At 41.4% G+C, this 16918-nt stretch overlaps 1 protein-coding gene across 1 annotated transcript in view; it reads left to right on the top strand.

Annotated features, from left to right (window-relative positions):
• The first annotated feature begins 5331 nt into the window (after positions 1-5331).
• The window catches only part of ULK2 (unc-51 like autophagy activating kinase 2), a 112583-nt gene continuing 100996 nt past the window's right edge, over positions 5332-16918 (top strand). The window contains exons 1-3 of the mRNA XM_012651444.1: positions 5332-5866; positions 7105-7197; positions 8345-8386. Of these exons, the coding sequence (XP_012506898.1) occupies positions 5777-5866; positions 7105-7197; positions 8345-8386 (225 nt within the window). The 5' untranslated portion in view covers positions 5332-5776. The remainder of the gene's footprint in view (positions 5867-7104; positions 7198-8344; positions 8387-16918) is intronic.

Raw genomic sequence — 16918 nt, 5'->3', positions numbered from 1 at the left:
TATTCAACTATAGGGCAAGGCCTTAGTAATTTATACTAACAAAGTGATATATTGACATATTATCAAATCTCATTTAAACAAAAGCCTTACTTTAAAAATTTTTAAGTGCTTAAATTGTTAAAAAACCCTTTTGGGAATAGATTTTGCAATAAATAAAATGCCTTTACAATGAAAAGCAAATTGGAATTATTTTACTACAATGTGGAAGGGAAGATTAGGTCAAAATGCTTTATTGTTTAGTGTTATTATTGCAGGAACAAAGGAAATTATAATAAATGATGGTCACGTTAAAGCCTTGGGAATAAAAATATATCCAGTGGACTTACCTACAGTGTCTGTAAATTGATTGGGTGGCATGGAAACATATAATTGCATCACAGGAATGATTTGTATTTGCATTTTTACATGACAGTATGTTTCTACTTGAAGATATGAGGAAGATGCATTGAAGATCTGTATTTTATCTGTTAAATAATTATTAACATTAGTAACAATTAACATGTTCAATAGTTTTTAATTTCTTAAAATATTTTAATATTTCAGATACTTTATGTGGGAAATAGACTCATGATGTTCTTTGAACTTTATTTCAGTGATGTTTGTAAATATTCTTTATTTCAACCACTAGCATTAACATAACATTATTACCATTCCTATGGAATACGTAGTTAGCATGGTTAACTTTTAATGATACAAGTTTTGAGCACCATTTTGATCCAACAGTTATGGCAATAGCAAAAATAAGCCAATCATATTTTTGGGTAAAATAATCAAATTGTTTTTCATTTTAGAAATGCAAACTTTATACTGATTCTTGCATTACATAAAAAGATGCTCCCTGCTGCTACTTTTGCATTTTATCAGGAGATTCCTATGTTGAAGTTTATTACTGATTTTGCCTCAGAAAATTTATGTTTATGATTCAGAAGATTTGTGATATGATATTTCTTAAAAATTTAAAAAAACATATCAAAAATTCGTCATAACTTCCTTTTATGTGCTTGTTTTCCATATTTTATTGTAAATTCTTGCATGTATAGGTATCAAAGCACTGCACCCTAATTATTCACAAGAATTTCAAAGCATCATCAATGTGATCAAAGTAGAAACAATAGAACCAAAAAGAAGCAATGCCAATGATGTAATTTGAAGATAATAATAAACTGGTGATTCTCCTAAATCTCAGAATGCCTCCCCGCCCAGCAAGAACATTTCTCACATTTATTTTCACAGGAGGCCCTTTCTTATTGGAACATACTATAGCATTCGTCTGATAAACTAATGAGTTTATATTATATATATATATATATATTTTTTTTTTTTTTGAGACAGAATCTCACTGTGTTGCCCAGGCTAGAGTGCCGTGGCGTCAGCCTAGCTCACAGCAACTTCAAACTCCTGGGCTCAAGCGATCCTCCTCCCTCAGCCTCCCGAGTAGCTGGGACTATAGGCATACGCCACCATGCCCGGCTAATTTTTTTTTTCTATGTATTTTTAGTTGTCCAATTAATTTCTTTCTATTTTTAGTAGAGACGGGGTCTCGCTCTTGCTCAGGCTGGTTTCGAACTCCTGAGCTCAAACAATCCACCCGCCTCAGCCTCCCAGAGAGCTAGGATTACAGGCGTGAGCCACCGCATCCGGCCTACAGTGGATTTTTTTTTTGAGACAGAGTCTTGCTCTATCCCCCCTGGTAGAGTGCTGTGGCGTCATCATAGCTCACAGCAACGTCAAACTCCTGGGCTCTAGCGATCCTCCTGCCTCAGCCTCCTGAGTAGGTGGGACTGCAGGGATGTATCACTGCGCCCGGCTAATTTTTCTATTTTTTGTAGAGGTGATGTCTCGCTCTTGCTCAGGCTGGTCTTAAACTCAAATGATCCTCCCACCTTGGCTTCCCAGAGTGCTAGGATTACAGACATGAGTCACCATGCCTGGCCTTTATTAGAATTTATATTAGTCTTTAATTTCACCTCTCATTGCAGTTACTATTATTCTGTTTCCCAACTGGTACTGAAACACTTCAGTAGTTTATCACATTTACACACACACACACACACACAGTGCTAATAGGGCAAATTAAGAACCATGAAAATGAATCAAATTGGCAATTCTGAGTGATTTCAGAGGTAAAATAGAAACCCCCCCTTGCTTCCATTCCTGAATGAAGCCTGAATTTGACCTTCACTTCCTGGGGTGCCTATCTAGCCCCTGCTTGTGGGGACTCCCCTCTCGGACACCTGCACCGTGTGTTCGGAGCAGCCGTGGTTGTACGATGTGACCCTGCCTTCCACAGCCCCACTTCCTGGCTCTAGACGGTGGTTCAGTGCCCAACATTTCCCCAGAGTTGGGTAGACCAGAATCCCTTCCTAAGTATTTGGGTTGGTTTCCATTTTTATTGTGGTCTTCTAGAAAGAGAGAGAAAAAACAAAAGAATTTGGGCTGGAGACTGGTGCTATCACTGCTTATCCTACAGCCATGTAGCAGGTGACCTGAAGGAGAAAAGAATGAAGCAGGGGCACAGGTGCAAAGCAGTCTTCTTGGAGTCCCTGGTTCAACTGGCAGTTTGCTTTTGATGCCCCGCCTGGAACTCTGAGAGACACATCTGTATCTTTATCTACATTCTTTATTTTTTACTTTATCACATTCGACATCTCCTACTTGTTACCAACGTAATGCTAACTAAACATTCCCTTAACAAAGCTCTCCCTGCCCCTTCCCTTCTTTTCAGAATGAGCTTCAAGGTCAGAAATCCTTATGTGTGCAAGCTGCACACGCTGCTTTGCACATGGCATGTCCATAGGGCTCAGGCTTGGCCTGTGAATGCAGGACATGACGCGCATCCAAATTAAGTGCCTGTAGGTGGTTTCTTAAAACACCATAATGTCCTAGTGCAGGATGTAATTTTAATAGCATTAAATATAAACATCTCAAAATTGTATGTTAATTACAGTTAGCTTCAATTTCTAGCAGATGCAACCTTGTGAATTTTTGTGACTTTCAGGGGTTATGAATTGTGTCTCATGACAAAAGCACAGAGGCACACATATTGTGTAGAATATGCATCTGCTCAACTGACAAAGGGTTCACTTGTCCTCATGTGGTCAGTGGGGTGACCAGCAGGAAGGTTGGTGTGCTGCTCCCAGAGCATACTGAAGCTCAAAGAAGCGCCACAGTGGATGGACCTCAAAGCCAGCAGCTTTGGCCACCTCTGGGCAGCCGGGGAAGGCTCTCCCTGAGCTCCCTGTGATGTTGGCTGCTGCCAGGTACTGTGTGGGCCGCCAGCCCAGCTCCAGGTGTGTTGTTCCCTTCCCCCATGGCTTTCCTGCTATCCAAGCATTTTACACTTACTGCTTCTGCAAAGAAAGTTTATAGAGAGTGCATTCTCCAGATGTCTGTTAGATAAACTGCCCCATCCCTGGAGCTGGAAAATTTGTTCTCTATTCACCTGAAAACCACCTGGGGAGTGGGCGCTGGTCTGAGGGGGAGGAGTGTTGCCTAAGGCTGGCTTTGATCTCACTTTACTTACTTAACAGATACTTACATAGAGTGCTGTCTGAGCCAGGCAGTGTTTCAAGCACTTTACCCTCTTAACTCATTTAATCCTCTTAACAATCCAATGATGTACTGGCTGCTATTATCCTCAATTTAAAGATAAGGAAACTGAGGCATGGGAAATAAAGTAACTTGTTCAGGGTCCTACAGCCTGTAAGATATATATTTCTGAAGAGCAGTTATTTAGTGAAATTTGTCATATTAATTCCTGTATCCTATTTAAATATTTATATTTAAAGATAGACTGTAGAGAATCTTTCAGTGAGGTGAGGAATCATCTCCAAATAAATTTTCTTTTTTCTTTTGAGACAGGGTTTCGCTCTGTTGCCGTCTGGACTGCAGTGGTGTCATCATAGCTCCTATAACCTCAACTCCTGGGTACAAGTGATCCTCCCGCCTCAGTCTCGTGAGTAGCTGGGACTGCAGCCTGGCCTTACCACACCCAGTTAATTTTTTTATTTTTATTTTTGTAGAGACAGGGTCTTGCCATGTTACCCAGGCTGGTCTTCAACTCTTGGCCTCAAGTGATCCTCCTGGCTTCTGCCTCCCGAAGTGCTAGGATTACCGGCGTGAGCCACCACGCCCTGCCTCCAAGTCAATTTTTGTATATATGTGCACACTTGCTTAACTTGCTGTCAATTTTTGAAGGCTCCAAATTTTCAGTGTCTAACACAATCATCTTGGCCAGATTTTTGAAGGGTAAAATTATGTACAAGAGCACAGTAATGGGAGCAGAAATCACAGGCCCTACATTTCCAGGGCGTTAGGAAGGGGAGTTCTCTCAGAATGTCACAGCTGATTGTCTCAAGGCTGAGGTTCTTAGGGTCCCTGCCCGGCCTTCGGGGATCAGTTTGCAGGGATAGGCGGTGTCATCCAGCGGGTGAGAGCGAGCCTAAAAGCAAATACCGTAAAAAACTGAACATGCACTGAAGCACGGGCCTGGGTTTTCTATGATGTTTTCTAGCATATTGTTTATAAAACGGTTTCATACGACTTCCTTGACGGAAAGTTAACAAATAAGTTCCTCGTCACTTGAACAATTTTAATAATCAGGTAGAAAAGAAAGCTCACTTAAGCCATTTAAGGGAAGCCTGAGGTCAAACTGGCTGGTCACTGACAGTGCCCCAGGAGAGCACTTGAAAACGCATGTAATTCTGGGAAGAGGGTCCTGAGTTGTCACCAGCTTTTCACAGAGGTCAAAGGAACCCCAAAAGGTGCAGAATCCCTGCCCGACACCGTTTCTTTAGAGACCCTGAGAGAGTAAACCCGGAGGAGGGTGGGAGCAGGTAGGCAATTTGGCAGCACGACCTCTGCTTTTAGAGGGCGTGGGCAAAGCCGGGCTGTCGGAGTTGCCCCTTTGCCCTCCCCGGATCCCAGGAGTCTGTCCACGCTGCACTGAGATACCTCCCGGTCGCCTGCAGCTGCACTCCAAGACCAGCTTCTCTGAAGTCCACCTCTCTGCGGACTTGAGCCCGGGGCGTGGTCGGCTTTAATCTGCTCCCAGGCCCAGCGCCGAGGTTGCAGCCGGTAACTAGATATGGCCGGGCCGGATCGCACGGTCCAAGTCTGCCTCAGTGTGTGACCGAGGACTCGCCCCGGCAGCAGGCGGCGCACCCCGAGGAGCGCACTCCTTTTCTCGGCGGAGGGAGCGGGCTCCGCCGCGCCCTGCGGCCTACAAGACCTGCTGACGTCGCGGAGGGCCGGCAGTCGGCGCGGGAGCGGCCGGCGTTACTGTGTGCGTTGGCGCCTCCGCGAGGCGGAGACGCGCGGGGCCCGCGGCCGTGCGGCTTCTAGGGCGGCGGCCGCTGCAGCACCAGCGGCCCAGGCGGAGAGGTCCGAGGCGGCCGAGCAAGCAAGGGATGGGGAGGACCGGGCCCCTCACATCTTCAGGGCGCGCGAGCGGCTCCGGGGGCGCACAGTGACGGCGGCGGCGCTCCTTACCGGGCAGCACCGACACTGCTTCTCCAGAGAGCCCGCGGCCGGCGGCGAGCCGGGCCATGCGGATCGCCCAGGGCCGGGCCAGGCCTCGCTGACCCCGGCTCCGCGCGACGGCCTTCCCCGTTTCCGCTCCGGCCTCTCGGCATGAGAGTCCTCCCGGGCCCGGGGCCGCGGCTGCCCCAGACCCGCCGCCCGCGGGCGCGCTGCGGGCCCGCGGGCCCGTGGTGCTGATCCCAGCCCACCGCACTGCGCTGGCCGCCCGCCCGCTGTATGCCCCGGGAGCGCGGCCATGGAGGTGGTGGGCGACTTCGAGTACAGCAAGAGGGACCTCGTGGGACACGGGGCCTTCGCCGTGGTTTTCCGGGGGCGGCACCGCCAGGTGAGCGCCGCCCGCCCAGCCGGCTGGGGGCGAGGCCGGGTCCCCAGGCCGCAGCCGAGCTGCATGGTCCTGAGCCTGGCGAAGCCGCGGGAGCCGAGTCCCCTACTTGGCTTGCTGCCCCGGGCCTGCCATTGTGTGCTGTCAGTGTCGCGGGTTTTGTTTTGGTGTTGCGAGGGTTGTTTGGAGGCTGAAGCCGCTAGGCAGCGCTCCACCTACCGAGCGGCCGCTGACGTCTACTGCCAGTCGGTGTGCTTGGGAACCGGAGTGTGCTCGGGGATCCACCCCGGCGTCCCGCCCAGAGAAGCCTTTCCACCTGAAGTCACCCTGGACCCAAAATAGACTGCGCCGTCCCTTGCATTTCTCGGGGCTCGGGTACGGGCGGATCTTTGTTTTTTCCTCCCCGCCCCGGACTGCCAGGGCTTGTCACCTTCGAGGTTGATAATTGCAGACCCAGCGGAAAACAGGCGGGTTTCCCGTTAGCCAGAGGCTTTCTCAAACTCGGAGGTATCACCTTTCTCAGCACTGGTTCCCCTACACCCGACCAGCCCCGTACCGTCTTCCTTCCTGGGCCAGCTAGAAGGGCTCTCAGTGGAAAAGATGAATGGACGCTTCCTTTTCAATCCAAATAAACGTGAAAACATCTTCAAGCCTTAAAATTTTTTTTAAAAAGCCTTTTCTGTTTTACAAGTATTGGTTACACGAGGTTTTGTAATCTAAGGAAAGGAACATCGAGAGTGAAAATAATCATAAAGAGCTTGGGGGTTCTGATTGTTGTCAAGGTGCATGTTAAAAGTAAACTGACTTTGTGGTTTATCGGGCGAAGTAATACTACTTACCTTTCATTTATTATGAAAATAACTTAAAACTCAAGAAAAAGTTAGAATACAGTATAATCCTGCCAACCTAACAAATACTGTTTTCAGTTAACCATATCACCCTCCAAGTTTGTTTCCACATTTCTCATAACTTTTAAGTGATTATAAAGTATATTCTTTTTTCATTTAATGCTAGTTACTATGTGGTCTTCATATTTATTTTTAGTAGGTGTGTTGTAGGACATTGTTTTGTTAATGCTATAATTTATGAAATCATTCTCCTATTGGAGATTCAGGTTCTTTTCCATTTTCCCTATTGCTGTACATTTATTTGCTGAAAACATCTTTGTGCTTATAGATTTTTTTCTGTTGAATTATTGCTGTGGAATAATTTCCAGGAGTAATACTGTTTCTCTTTTTCAGAAAACTGATTGGGAGGTAGCTATTAAAAGTATTAATAAAAAGAACTTGTCAAAATCACAAATACTGCTTGGAAAGGAAATTAAAATCTTAAAGGTATGTTACTTTATGTAGTATTTCACACTATGTTAAAACTTAACTTCAAATGCCATCCTTTGCAATTTTGGTAGTTGGACCTAAATTTAAGCATTTTCAACTGTTGCTTTCATTTTTGCATACTCAGTTATTTTTGTTTTTTTTTTTTTTTTTTTTTGAAACATCAAGTACTCTGAGGCAATTTTTAAGAATAGATGTTTGTGGCTCTTGGCCAAAGCTTAGAGGGATTTTATGAAGACTAATTTTGGCTTCTCATAATTTCTTCCTTTCTCTCTCGTAGATATTTTGTTATTGTTTGAGAAGAGGGCCAGGCAGACCCATCTTACACATTGTTACAGCCTCTTCTGTTGACCCTTTTCACATTACTATTTTAAGATTTTTGGGGAGAGTGGGGGCACTTGGGTTCTTTTCTTTGTAAGTTGGAGAAAGTTATTTTCCTTAGAGGTGGTCTTTTTAAATCACTCACAACCAGTATTATCCAAGTGAGATGCTTTGAGAAAAAAGAGGGTTCCATGTCAAATAAGTTTGGAAAATCCTGTTTACTAAATACTACTTGGAGAGACACAAAGCACCTGGCTTATTAAAGTCTGAAAAAGTCTACAGTGAAGAAACTTTTTTCAGTGTACTTAACCCAGTGTTTTCCAAACTAATATGAGCATAGAACCTTCATCTAATACTTACCAGCTTTCCTCAGAACTACTCCCTGTGGAGAGCTCTTTGGTAAGAATTATAGCTCTTTGAGCTAAGAGTTATACTTCATTTTCTTCCAGGCATATAATGTGCTTTTTAAAAAGCACTTTGGAATTTCATGCCTTTATTGCTGTTAAAAATTGTATATTAAATTTAGAAGACTAGTAGAAAATCTGTGGCCATACTAACTATAGCATTTATTTTGTAAATGAGAGTACTCACTTTGTTAGGAGTCTAAATGATGGTGATGGAAAAAAAAATTGAGTCCTGAGTAAAGTTGATCAGGCACATTTCTTATTCTTTAGTAGATTGAATTGTTCTAGTCTATTAATAGAAGTATAATATACTAGAAATAGTATATATTTATATATACACTTTAATTTTTATTTGCATATCAAAATATATTAAAATTATTGGAATACCTATAAAGATTTTTCTTTCTCAATTTTCTTAACAGGAACTTCAGCATGAAAATATTGTAGCACTCTATGATGTTCAGGTACCTTATTTTGGATTTTTTAAAAAATTAAAATAAAAATAATTTTTTAGTTTCATACAAATTTAAGTGAATCTTAATAGAAATAAAAACTTGCCTTAATTCTTGTTGAAAAGACATATAGCTTAAGTTATATGTTTATTAATTAAGAAATTGTTTAAAATAGCATAGAGCAATAGGCTAAAATAAATAATGTGCTGCATGGGTAAATTTATTAACAATTGACAATATGCTATAGAGGTAGTATTGTTTTAGGTCAAGTAGAGGAATGTTGATACCAGATCTAGCATTTCTGTGATAAATGTAGAAAGGACTATTGTGGGCTATTAAAAAATTAAATAGAGCTTTTTCTTATTATGAAAGCAACATTTATAAATTGAAGAAATGTTAGAAAATAAATAAAAACAAGAATACTGTACATATCCATTACCCAGATATATCTGTGATTTTCAACGTAGCATACAATAGAGGTATAGTTTATTTGGAGTTGGGAAGGCTGGGTTCTAAAGTCATCTTCTAAGGCAAAATTTCCATATAGTCAAAACTACTCTTGGGGCCGGGTGTGGTGGCTCATGCCTGTAATCCTAGCACTCTGGAAGGCGGAGGCGGGAGGATTGCTCAAGGTCCGGAGTTCAAGACCAGCCTGAGCAAGAGTGAGACCCCCGTCTGTACTAAAAATAGAAAGAAATTAGCTGGACAACTAAAAATATGTAGAAAAAATTAGTCGGGCATGGTGGCACATACTTGTAGTCCCAGCTACTGGGGAGGCTGAGGCAGAAGGATTGCTTGAGCCCAGGAGTTTGAGGTTGCTGTGAGCTAGCCTGACGCCACGGCACTCTAGCCCAGGCAACAGAGCAAGACTCTGTCTCAAAAAAAAAAAAAAAAAATTACTCTTGGAATCCTTTTAAGAGCCCAGCTTTGGAGAAATTTACTGTTTTCTGGGTGGAGCACCAGATCAAGTAGTTGGCTCATATTTAGGGCCATATTATGTGGTTTTGTTTTTTGGTTTTTTTTGAGACAGAGTCACTGCAACCTCTAACTCCTGGGCTCAAGCAGTCATTCCGCCTTGGCCTCCCAAAGTGCTGGGATTACAGGTGTGAGCCATTAGGAGGAACATACTCAAATACGTGAGTTATTCGTCAGTCAGGAATTTCAAGGTGACTGCATTAAAGTGTCTTATTATTTTGTTCATTGTACACTACTGGAACTAATTCATAAAAATAAGATTATCAGTCAAATGAATGTAGTGTTGAGCATTCAGCTATCAAGTAAACAGAGTCTTGGCCTTATATTTCAGATTTGCTTTTTTGATTCTAATTGTTCATCAAGGGGTACAGTATATTGAGAGATTGGTGCAATAGTTTTATCAAATTGAAATTAAAATCATTTTTACTGGCCATTAGTTTTGGAGAGTTGTCTGGAGTTTATACATTGAGAACATATTTAAATTGAGAGCTTTTGACATTGTAAAAATCAGGCTTCAGTTTAGATGATACTTAAAAAGTGCATTTTCCCTCTATCTACAAAAGTAATATATGCCCATAGTTAAAATAATTAAACATTGTCAAAATGATAAATTAGAAAAGAAATGACAATTCCCAGAAATAATCACCGTTTGGTATATTTCTTTTAGAATTTTCTATATTAATCTATAGCAATCTATACTTAGTTTTTTAAGCTTTTCATTATGAGAAACTTGTAGTGTACAGAATGCAACTTGTTTTATTAAGCTTAATGTATCTTGGATACCTTTTTATAATCAGTATGATACCATAGGGCTAAATGATAATTTATTTACTTAAAACCCAATTGTGGCCATTTGGATTGTTTCTTATTTTTCCCTATCAGAAATAGTGCTGCAAAGAAAGCTGTGTACATAATGTGTTTGCTTATTTTTATAGTGTTCTTGTAGAATAAATTCCTTGAAGTGGAATTGCTTGGTCAGAGATATTAGCTTATCTTCCAAAAGATTATACCAGTTTATTTTGATTAATAGTGACCTATCTTTTTTTCGGGGGGGGGGCAATCTCATAGACAGAAAATAGCTTAAGTTTAAAATTTTTTATTTCTTAAATCATTAGTGCATTGACCATCTTATTGTTTTATTTGCCTTTTCTTTTCTTTTCTTTTTTTTTTCTTTTGAGACAGGGTCTTGCTCTGTCTTCTGGGCTAGAGTGCAGTGGCATCATCGTAGCTCACTGCACCCTCAAACTCCTGGGCTCAATCGATCCTCCTGCCTCAGCCTCCTGAGTAGCTGGGACTACAGGCATGTGCCACAATGCCTGGCTAATTTTCCTATTTTTTGTAGAGATGACATCTCACTCTTGCTCAGGCTGGTCTCGAACTCCTGGCCTAAAGCAGTCTTCCCGCCTCAGTCTCCCAAAATGCTAAGATTACAGGCATCAGCCACTGTACTTGGCCTATTTGCCTTTTCATATTTCTTCTGTGACATTCCCTTTACTGTCCGGTGATGTTTCTGTTGTGTTCATTTTTTCTTACTGATTTCTTTGTGATCAGTATTTCTTAAGCCAGGTAATAAGATGTACGGGAGTATAGTGGTGAGCAAAATAGAAAAGGTCCTTGTCCAGCTTACCGTATAACTGGGGAAGATGACATCAAATACATATTTACTATTTCTAAGTGTGCCAGGTGCTGTAAAGTAGAACTGTTGGAGAGGTTTGGAGGAAACAATATGGGAATTAGAGTAGTGGGGCTAGGGAATGATCCCTGAAGAACTGATGTTTAAATAGACTTAGATGAGTGGGAGATGGCTAGGCTAGGGGTTGGTGGGAGAAGAACAAGTGTAAAGACCACAGACAGAAAAGATCTCTGAATTTGAGGAACCAGAAGAAGGCCAGTGTGCTGGGAGTACAGGAATGAGAGAGAGAGAGTAGTGTTAGATGATGCTGGAGAGGTTAGTCGGGGCCAGATCTGATCTTTATTCTAAGGACAGAGCAAAACTGTTGAAGAGTTTGAAAAGCCCGAGAGTGATATCATGTCTGTTTTTCAAAAGATAAATCTTGAGCATTCTGGGCATGAAATAAATATTGTCAATTAGGAATATTTACCCGTATGGTAGTTTTTGGTCTGGATCAGTATCTACCTCTTGGTAATCTTAGTGTAGCAAGAAAAGGATGATTCATTTAACAGTGCTGGCAAAGCTGAGACATCTGTGAAAAAATAAAGTCGGAACCTTCTTCTCATCATTTTCCAAAATAATTTCCAAATGAATTAAAGGCTTAAATATGTAAAATAAATGATAGATAATTATCTTAGAATAATATTTAGATGACTGTGTATTCTAAGAGATAGAAAGACATTTTAAATCAGGATAAACTCTGAAGCTATATTAGGGACATATAAAAATTTTAAACTTGTTTTACAGCAAATAATACAGTGAACAAACTGACATCCATAAAAGGAAAAAAATGATACATGCCATAACATAGGAATCTCAAACATTCTGTTGAGAAAAAGAAGCCAGCCATATACTGCTACTGTGTGATTCTGTTTTTGTGAATTTCAAGAAGAGAGAACTAAGCAAGGGGGATAGAAATTATAACAGATGCTGCCTCTTGGTAGCAGGGACTGATGACAGAGGGGCAGGAGGAAACTTGGGTGATCGAAATGTTATGTATTTTGATTGGCAGGGTAATTACATGGATGTATACATTTGTCACAACTCACTGGACTGAACACTTAAATCAGATGTGTTAGTGTATGAAAATTATACCTCTATAAAATGCAAAAAAGGCCATTGGCAAATAATAGTTTGAGAAAATATTTACAACACAACAGAAGACAGGCTAAGATCTAAAACGTGTAAATCCTCTCACAGATTGTTAAGGAAAAGACAATCCAAAGAGAAAATAAACAGAGTATAAATTGTTAGTTTTCATAAGAGAAATAAAAATGGCTAATAAATAAATGATACTCATGGATAAATAGGGAGATGTAAATTAAAGTAACAGTGAGATGTCAGTTCTCACCCATCCAATTGGCAAAATTTAAAAGTGCAGTAATTCTTACTGGTAGAGTTGAGAGAGGGAATAGTGTAGAATATTCTCACATGTCACTTATAGAAATGTAAATTGTTAAAATATTTTTGGAACATTGTCTGGCAGTACCTGTTTCTGTCCTTTTGCTTCCATCCCCCTTAAGGATATTCCAACATGGCCGCAAGAGTGATCTGTTAACGCAAGTCAGGACATGCTGCTGCTCTGCTTGGAGTCCTGCAGTGGCTCCCCATTTTTATCCGAGTAAAAGCCAAAGTCCTTTTTAACATGGTCCAACTGATCATCTCTGACTCTATCTCCTACTTCTTTGCACCTTGCTGCTTTTGCTCCATCTGCGCACACCTCCTCATGGTTCCCAAAGTGTTCCATACCCTGGACCGTTGCCCCTTTTTCCCTTTTGCCTGGGACCTTCTTCCTCCAGATTTACTGGACATTGTACAGCTATCTCTGTAGTATATACAGACATATTTCAGATGTAGTCCCCCAACCTTTTTTAGGTCTTTACTCACATATTATGTTCTCAGTGAAGCTTTTTTTAGCCACCGTAAATAACATTGCAGTCCCCATCCCAAGCGCTCTCTATGTCCTTTTTTTATGTTTTCTTTCAAAACACTTATCACCCTCTAGCATACTGTTTATACTTCTTTTGTTTGTTGTCTCTTCCTTGACCCTTCCCCCTTAGAATTTAAGCTTAAAGAAAATAGGACATTTATTTATTTGGTTGTTTATTATGTATTTATTTATTCATTTATTTATTTTAGAGTCAGAGTCTTGCTCTGTTGCCCAGGCTGGAACGCAGTGGCACAGTCATAGCTACTGCTGCCTCAAACTCCCAGGCTCAAGAGATTGTCCTGTCTCAGCCCCCTGAATAGCTGGGACTACAGCATGCGCCACCACACCTGGCTAATTTTTAAATTTTTGTTGAGGTGTGGTCTCTCTATATAGCCCGAGCTTGTTTTGAACTCCTGGCCTCAAGCGATCCTCCTGCCTTGGCCACCCAAAGTGCTGGGATTACATATGTGAGCCACCACATCTGGCCAGAACAGGGCATTTAAATGTTTGCTCACTGCTATGCTGATATGTAGCTCAGTACCTAGAATAGTGTCTTACAATATAATAGGCAGTTTAAAAATATTTTAATTAAGAGGAATATACATTTTCATTAAAAATAGATATCCCTGTTACTAAGCAACCTCAATGTCTGGACATCTATCCCATAGCCATAAAAGCATGAGAATTAGGATATATATCCAAGAATCATTAATGTAGCATTGCATAAAATGGCCAACACTGGAAACAAGTGAATGTTCCTTAGGGAATGGTTGAATAAACAGTGATAGAACCACACTGTGAAATATTATGCAGTTATTAAAAGAGTTATGTACATCTGGATGAGAGAGAATGATGGCATCATTGGAGACAAAGGGGCCTAGACAGATTGGTAAGATGTTTAGAAGGTAGAATCGACAGGACTTGGGCACTTGGGTATAGGAGGTGAAGAAGAAGGAATCAGAGTTGACAGCTTTTTGTCAGATGTATTGAGATATTTTTCCCATTTTGTCTGGGTTGTTTTTTTTTTTGGTCTTATTTTAGCTTCTTTTTGATTTATGGAAGTTATTACATAATAGAATTTATCTACCTGTTCTTTAATGATCCCTAAGTTTCATATCATAGAAGGATTTTTCTGCCCTGAGATTATAAAAAATGGTCCCCCATCTTTTCTTCTAGTATTTATGGTTTTACTTTTTTGTATTTATATTTTTGATCTCTGGAATTTATGTGCAAAGGGATGATGTAGGGACTCAGCTTATTTTCCAGAAAGCCCAGCCAGTTATCCCAGAATTTACCTGTTTGTTTTTTTTTTTGAGACAGAGTCTTGCTCTGTTGCCTGGGCTATAGTGCTGTGGCGTCAGCCTAGCTCACAGCAACCTCAAACTCCTGGGCTCAAGCGATCCTCCTGCCTCAGCCTCCTGAGTAGCTGGGACTACAGGCACGCACCACCATGCCTGGCTACTTTTTTCTATATATTTTTAGTCGTCCAGCTAATTTCTTTCTATTTTTCAGTAGAGACGGGTCTCACTCTTGCTCAGGCTGATCTCGAACTCCTGAGCTCAAACCATCCACCCGCCTCGGCCTCCCAGAGTGCTAGGATTACAGGCGTGAGCCACCGAGCCCGGCCTTAGACTTTACCTGTTTTGAGGATAACTGCGGGAGAGGGTAATGTTTTCTATAGGACTGTTAAAAAGAGTTAAGATTTAAGGCAATTAATTAATTAATTAATTATTCAGTCTGGTAGGGACTATCAAAAATTGCCAATGCCGACTACATTGCAAGTTGTCATGGTGGGCGGGGTATTGGGAAAAGTTTTCTATTAGCTATAGTTGTGCCTCAGATAAACCTCATTGCCTATGATGCTGCCACTGCACAAAGCTGAAATTGAAGAATTATAGCAAATCAAGTTCAGATTAGGTGAGTACTGAGTAATCAGTTTATAAATTTGAGATCAGTGTTATGTATTCTGAATATTTTTGCAAACTTTGGTGTAGTTAGGATTATTGAGACAGATCAAGGCAAAAGTTTTTCCACAAATCTGTGTTGGTTTGTGTCAGGTCAGTAAGCTAGCTGGCTTTCATATACTGTATTTTGCATCCCTAGGTTTTTTTTTGAGACAAAGTCTCACTGTGTTGCCTGGGCTAGAGTGCCGTGGCATCAGCCTAGCTCACAGCAACCTCAAACTCCTGGGCTCAAGCGATCCTTCTGCCTCAGCCTCCTGAGTAGCTGGGACTACAGGCACGCACCACCATGCCTGGCTAATTTTTTCTATGTATTTTTAGTTGTCCAATTAATTTCTTTCTATTTTTAGTAGAGACGGGGTCTCGCTCTTGCTTAGGCTGGTTTTGAACTCGAGCTCACACAATCCGCCCGCCTCGGCCTCCCAGAGAGCTAGGATTACAGGCGTGAGCCACCGCGCCCGGCCCATCCCTAGGTTTTTTAGATCGTGGTCTGCTATGGATTCAGACCATGTTCATGTCCTTCCATAATTCTTAAGTTGAAATCCTATCCCCCAAGGTGATGGTATTAGGAAGTTGGGGACTTTGGGAGGTGATTAGGTCATGAGGGTGGAGCCCTCATGAATGGGATTAGTGCCCTTATAAAAGAGACCCCAGAGGGCTCCCTTGTTCCTTCCACCACATAGCCAGAAGAACTATGAGCTAGAAGTGGGCCCTCACCAGACACCGAATTGCCTGTGCCTTGATGTACTTCCCAGCCTCCAAACAATGAGAGATAAATTTCCGAGCTATTCAATCTATGGTGATTTGTTATAGCCAAAATGGACTAAGAAATGATCTAAAAGGAAGAGCCCTGGATGTGAATAAGGAAACTTCGGGTTAAAGTACTGTTTTTGTAGCAAGCTCAACTTAGGATCTTGAGCAAGCCACTTTTTCCACATTACCACCACCCTCTCACTAAAGTGCTGTTGGTAATCCCAGCCCTACTTATAGGATGCCACGAGGCCGTCTAGTACAAGGTAACCCAAGGGAGATAAGCCTGAGGATTGTAGCCATGGTGTTTCTTTACTCTTTTCCTATGAGATAACCCATAGAAGTTGCCTGAGGGGTAGAGAATGGATTAAGAAATGTAGTAAGTAGAGAGATGTGAGGATTTGGGTCTTAGAAACCAGGAATTTCTCTTTGAATCTTTTTTTTATTTTTATTTATTTTAGAGATGAGGTCTTGCCATGTTGCCCAGGCTAGTCTCGAACTGCTGGTCTCAAGCGATCCTCCCACCTTAGCCTCCCAAATAGCTGGGATTGCAGGCGTGAAACTCTGTGCCTGGCTAAATATTTCTATTTACTTCTTTTCTATTGCTTTATATCAGGCTGTTGTTTTTTTCTACTTCTACTTCCAGGCCTCTGCATTCTGCTAGAGAGAACCACCTACTCATGCTATTTGACTTTTATTTTTTAATTCACTTTATTGTTTTTAAAATTATGAAAGTAATAGGTCCTCAGTATAAAAACAATTCAAGTGGTCTAGCAGTATATAAAGTAAAAAATAAATGCTGTCTCCTTATTCTTCTTTATTTCCTTTTTCTGGAAGAAACCACTGTTGTGTGTCCAAGACTTATTTTTTGATGCATATATGCATGTATACATGCACTCAGCTTTTTTTTAAAACAAATGCAATTTAAAAAAATTGTCCCTGTATTGAGGATGTCTTCCGAAATCTTTTATTTTATTTAACATCTCCCTACTCCAGTGTCTCCTTAGGCTAGGCAGAAGCAGTGAAAATGGCTTGTTGCCGTGTTTTCTCCTTCAGTTCTCTCCTCACCATTCCTTCTGTTGAAATAGATCTTGTAAGGGACAATCTCTAGAAGAGGAATTTATGAATCACAGGGTAAGTGTAGGACCACCTTTAGTAGATACTGCCAGTGAATTGCCTTAAACTCCCACCAGCAGATGTTTGACAGTTCCAGTTACTCTATATCCTTGCCAACACTTGGCAGTTTTTGCCATTTT

This window comes from Propithecus coquereli, unplaced genomic scaffold (assembly GCF_000956105.1).
Source record: "Propithecus coquereli isolate 6110/MARCELLA unplaced genomic scaffold, Pcoq_1.0 Scaffold355, whole genome shotgun sequence".
NCBI lineage: Eukaryota > Metazoa > Chordata > Mammalia > Primates > Indriidae > Propithecus > Propithecus coquereli.
The sequence above is the reverse complement of the archived record's forward strand: the minus strand, read 5'-3'. Positions and strand labels throughout refer to the sequence as shown.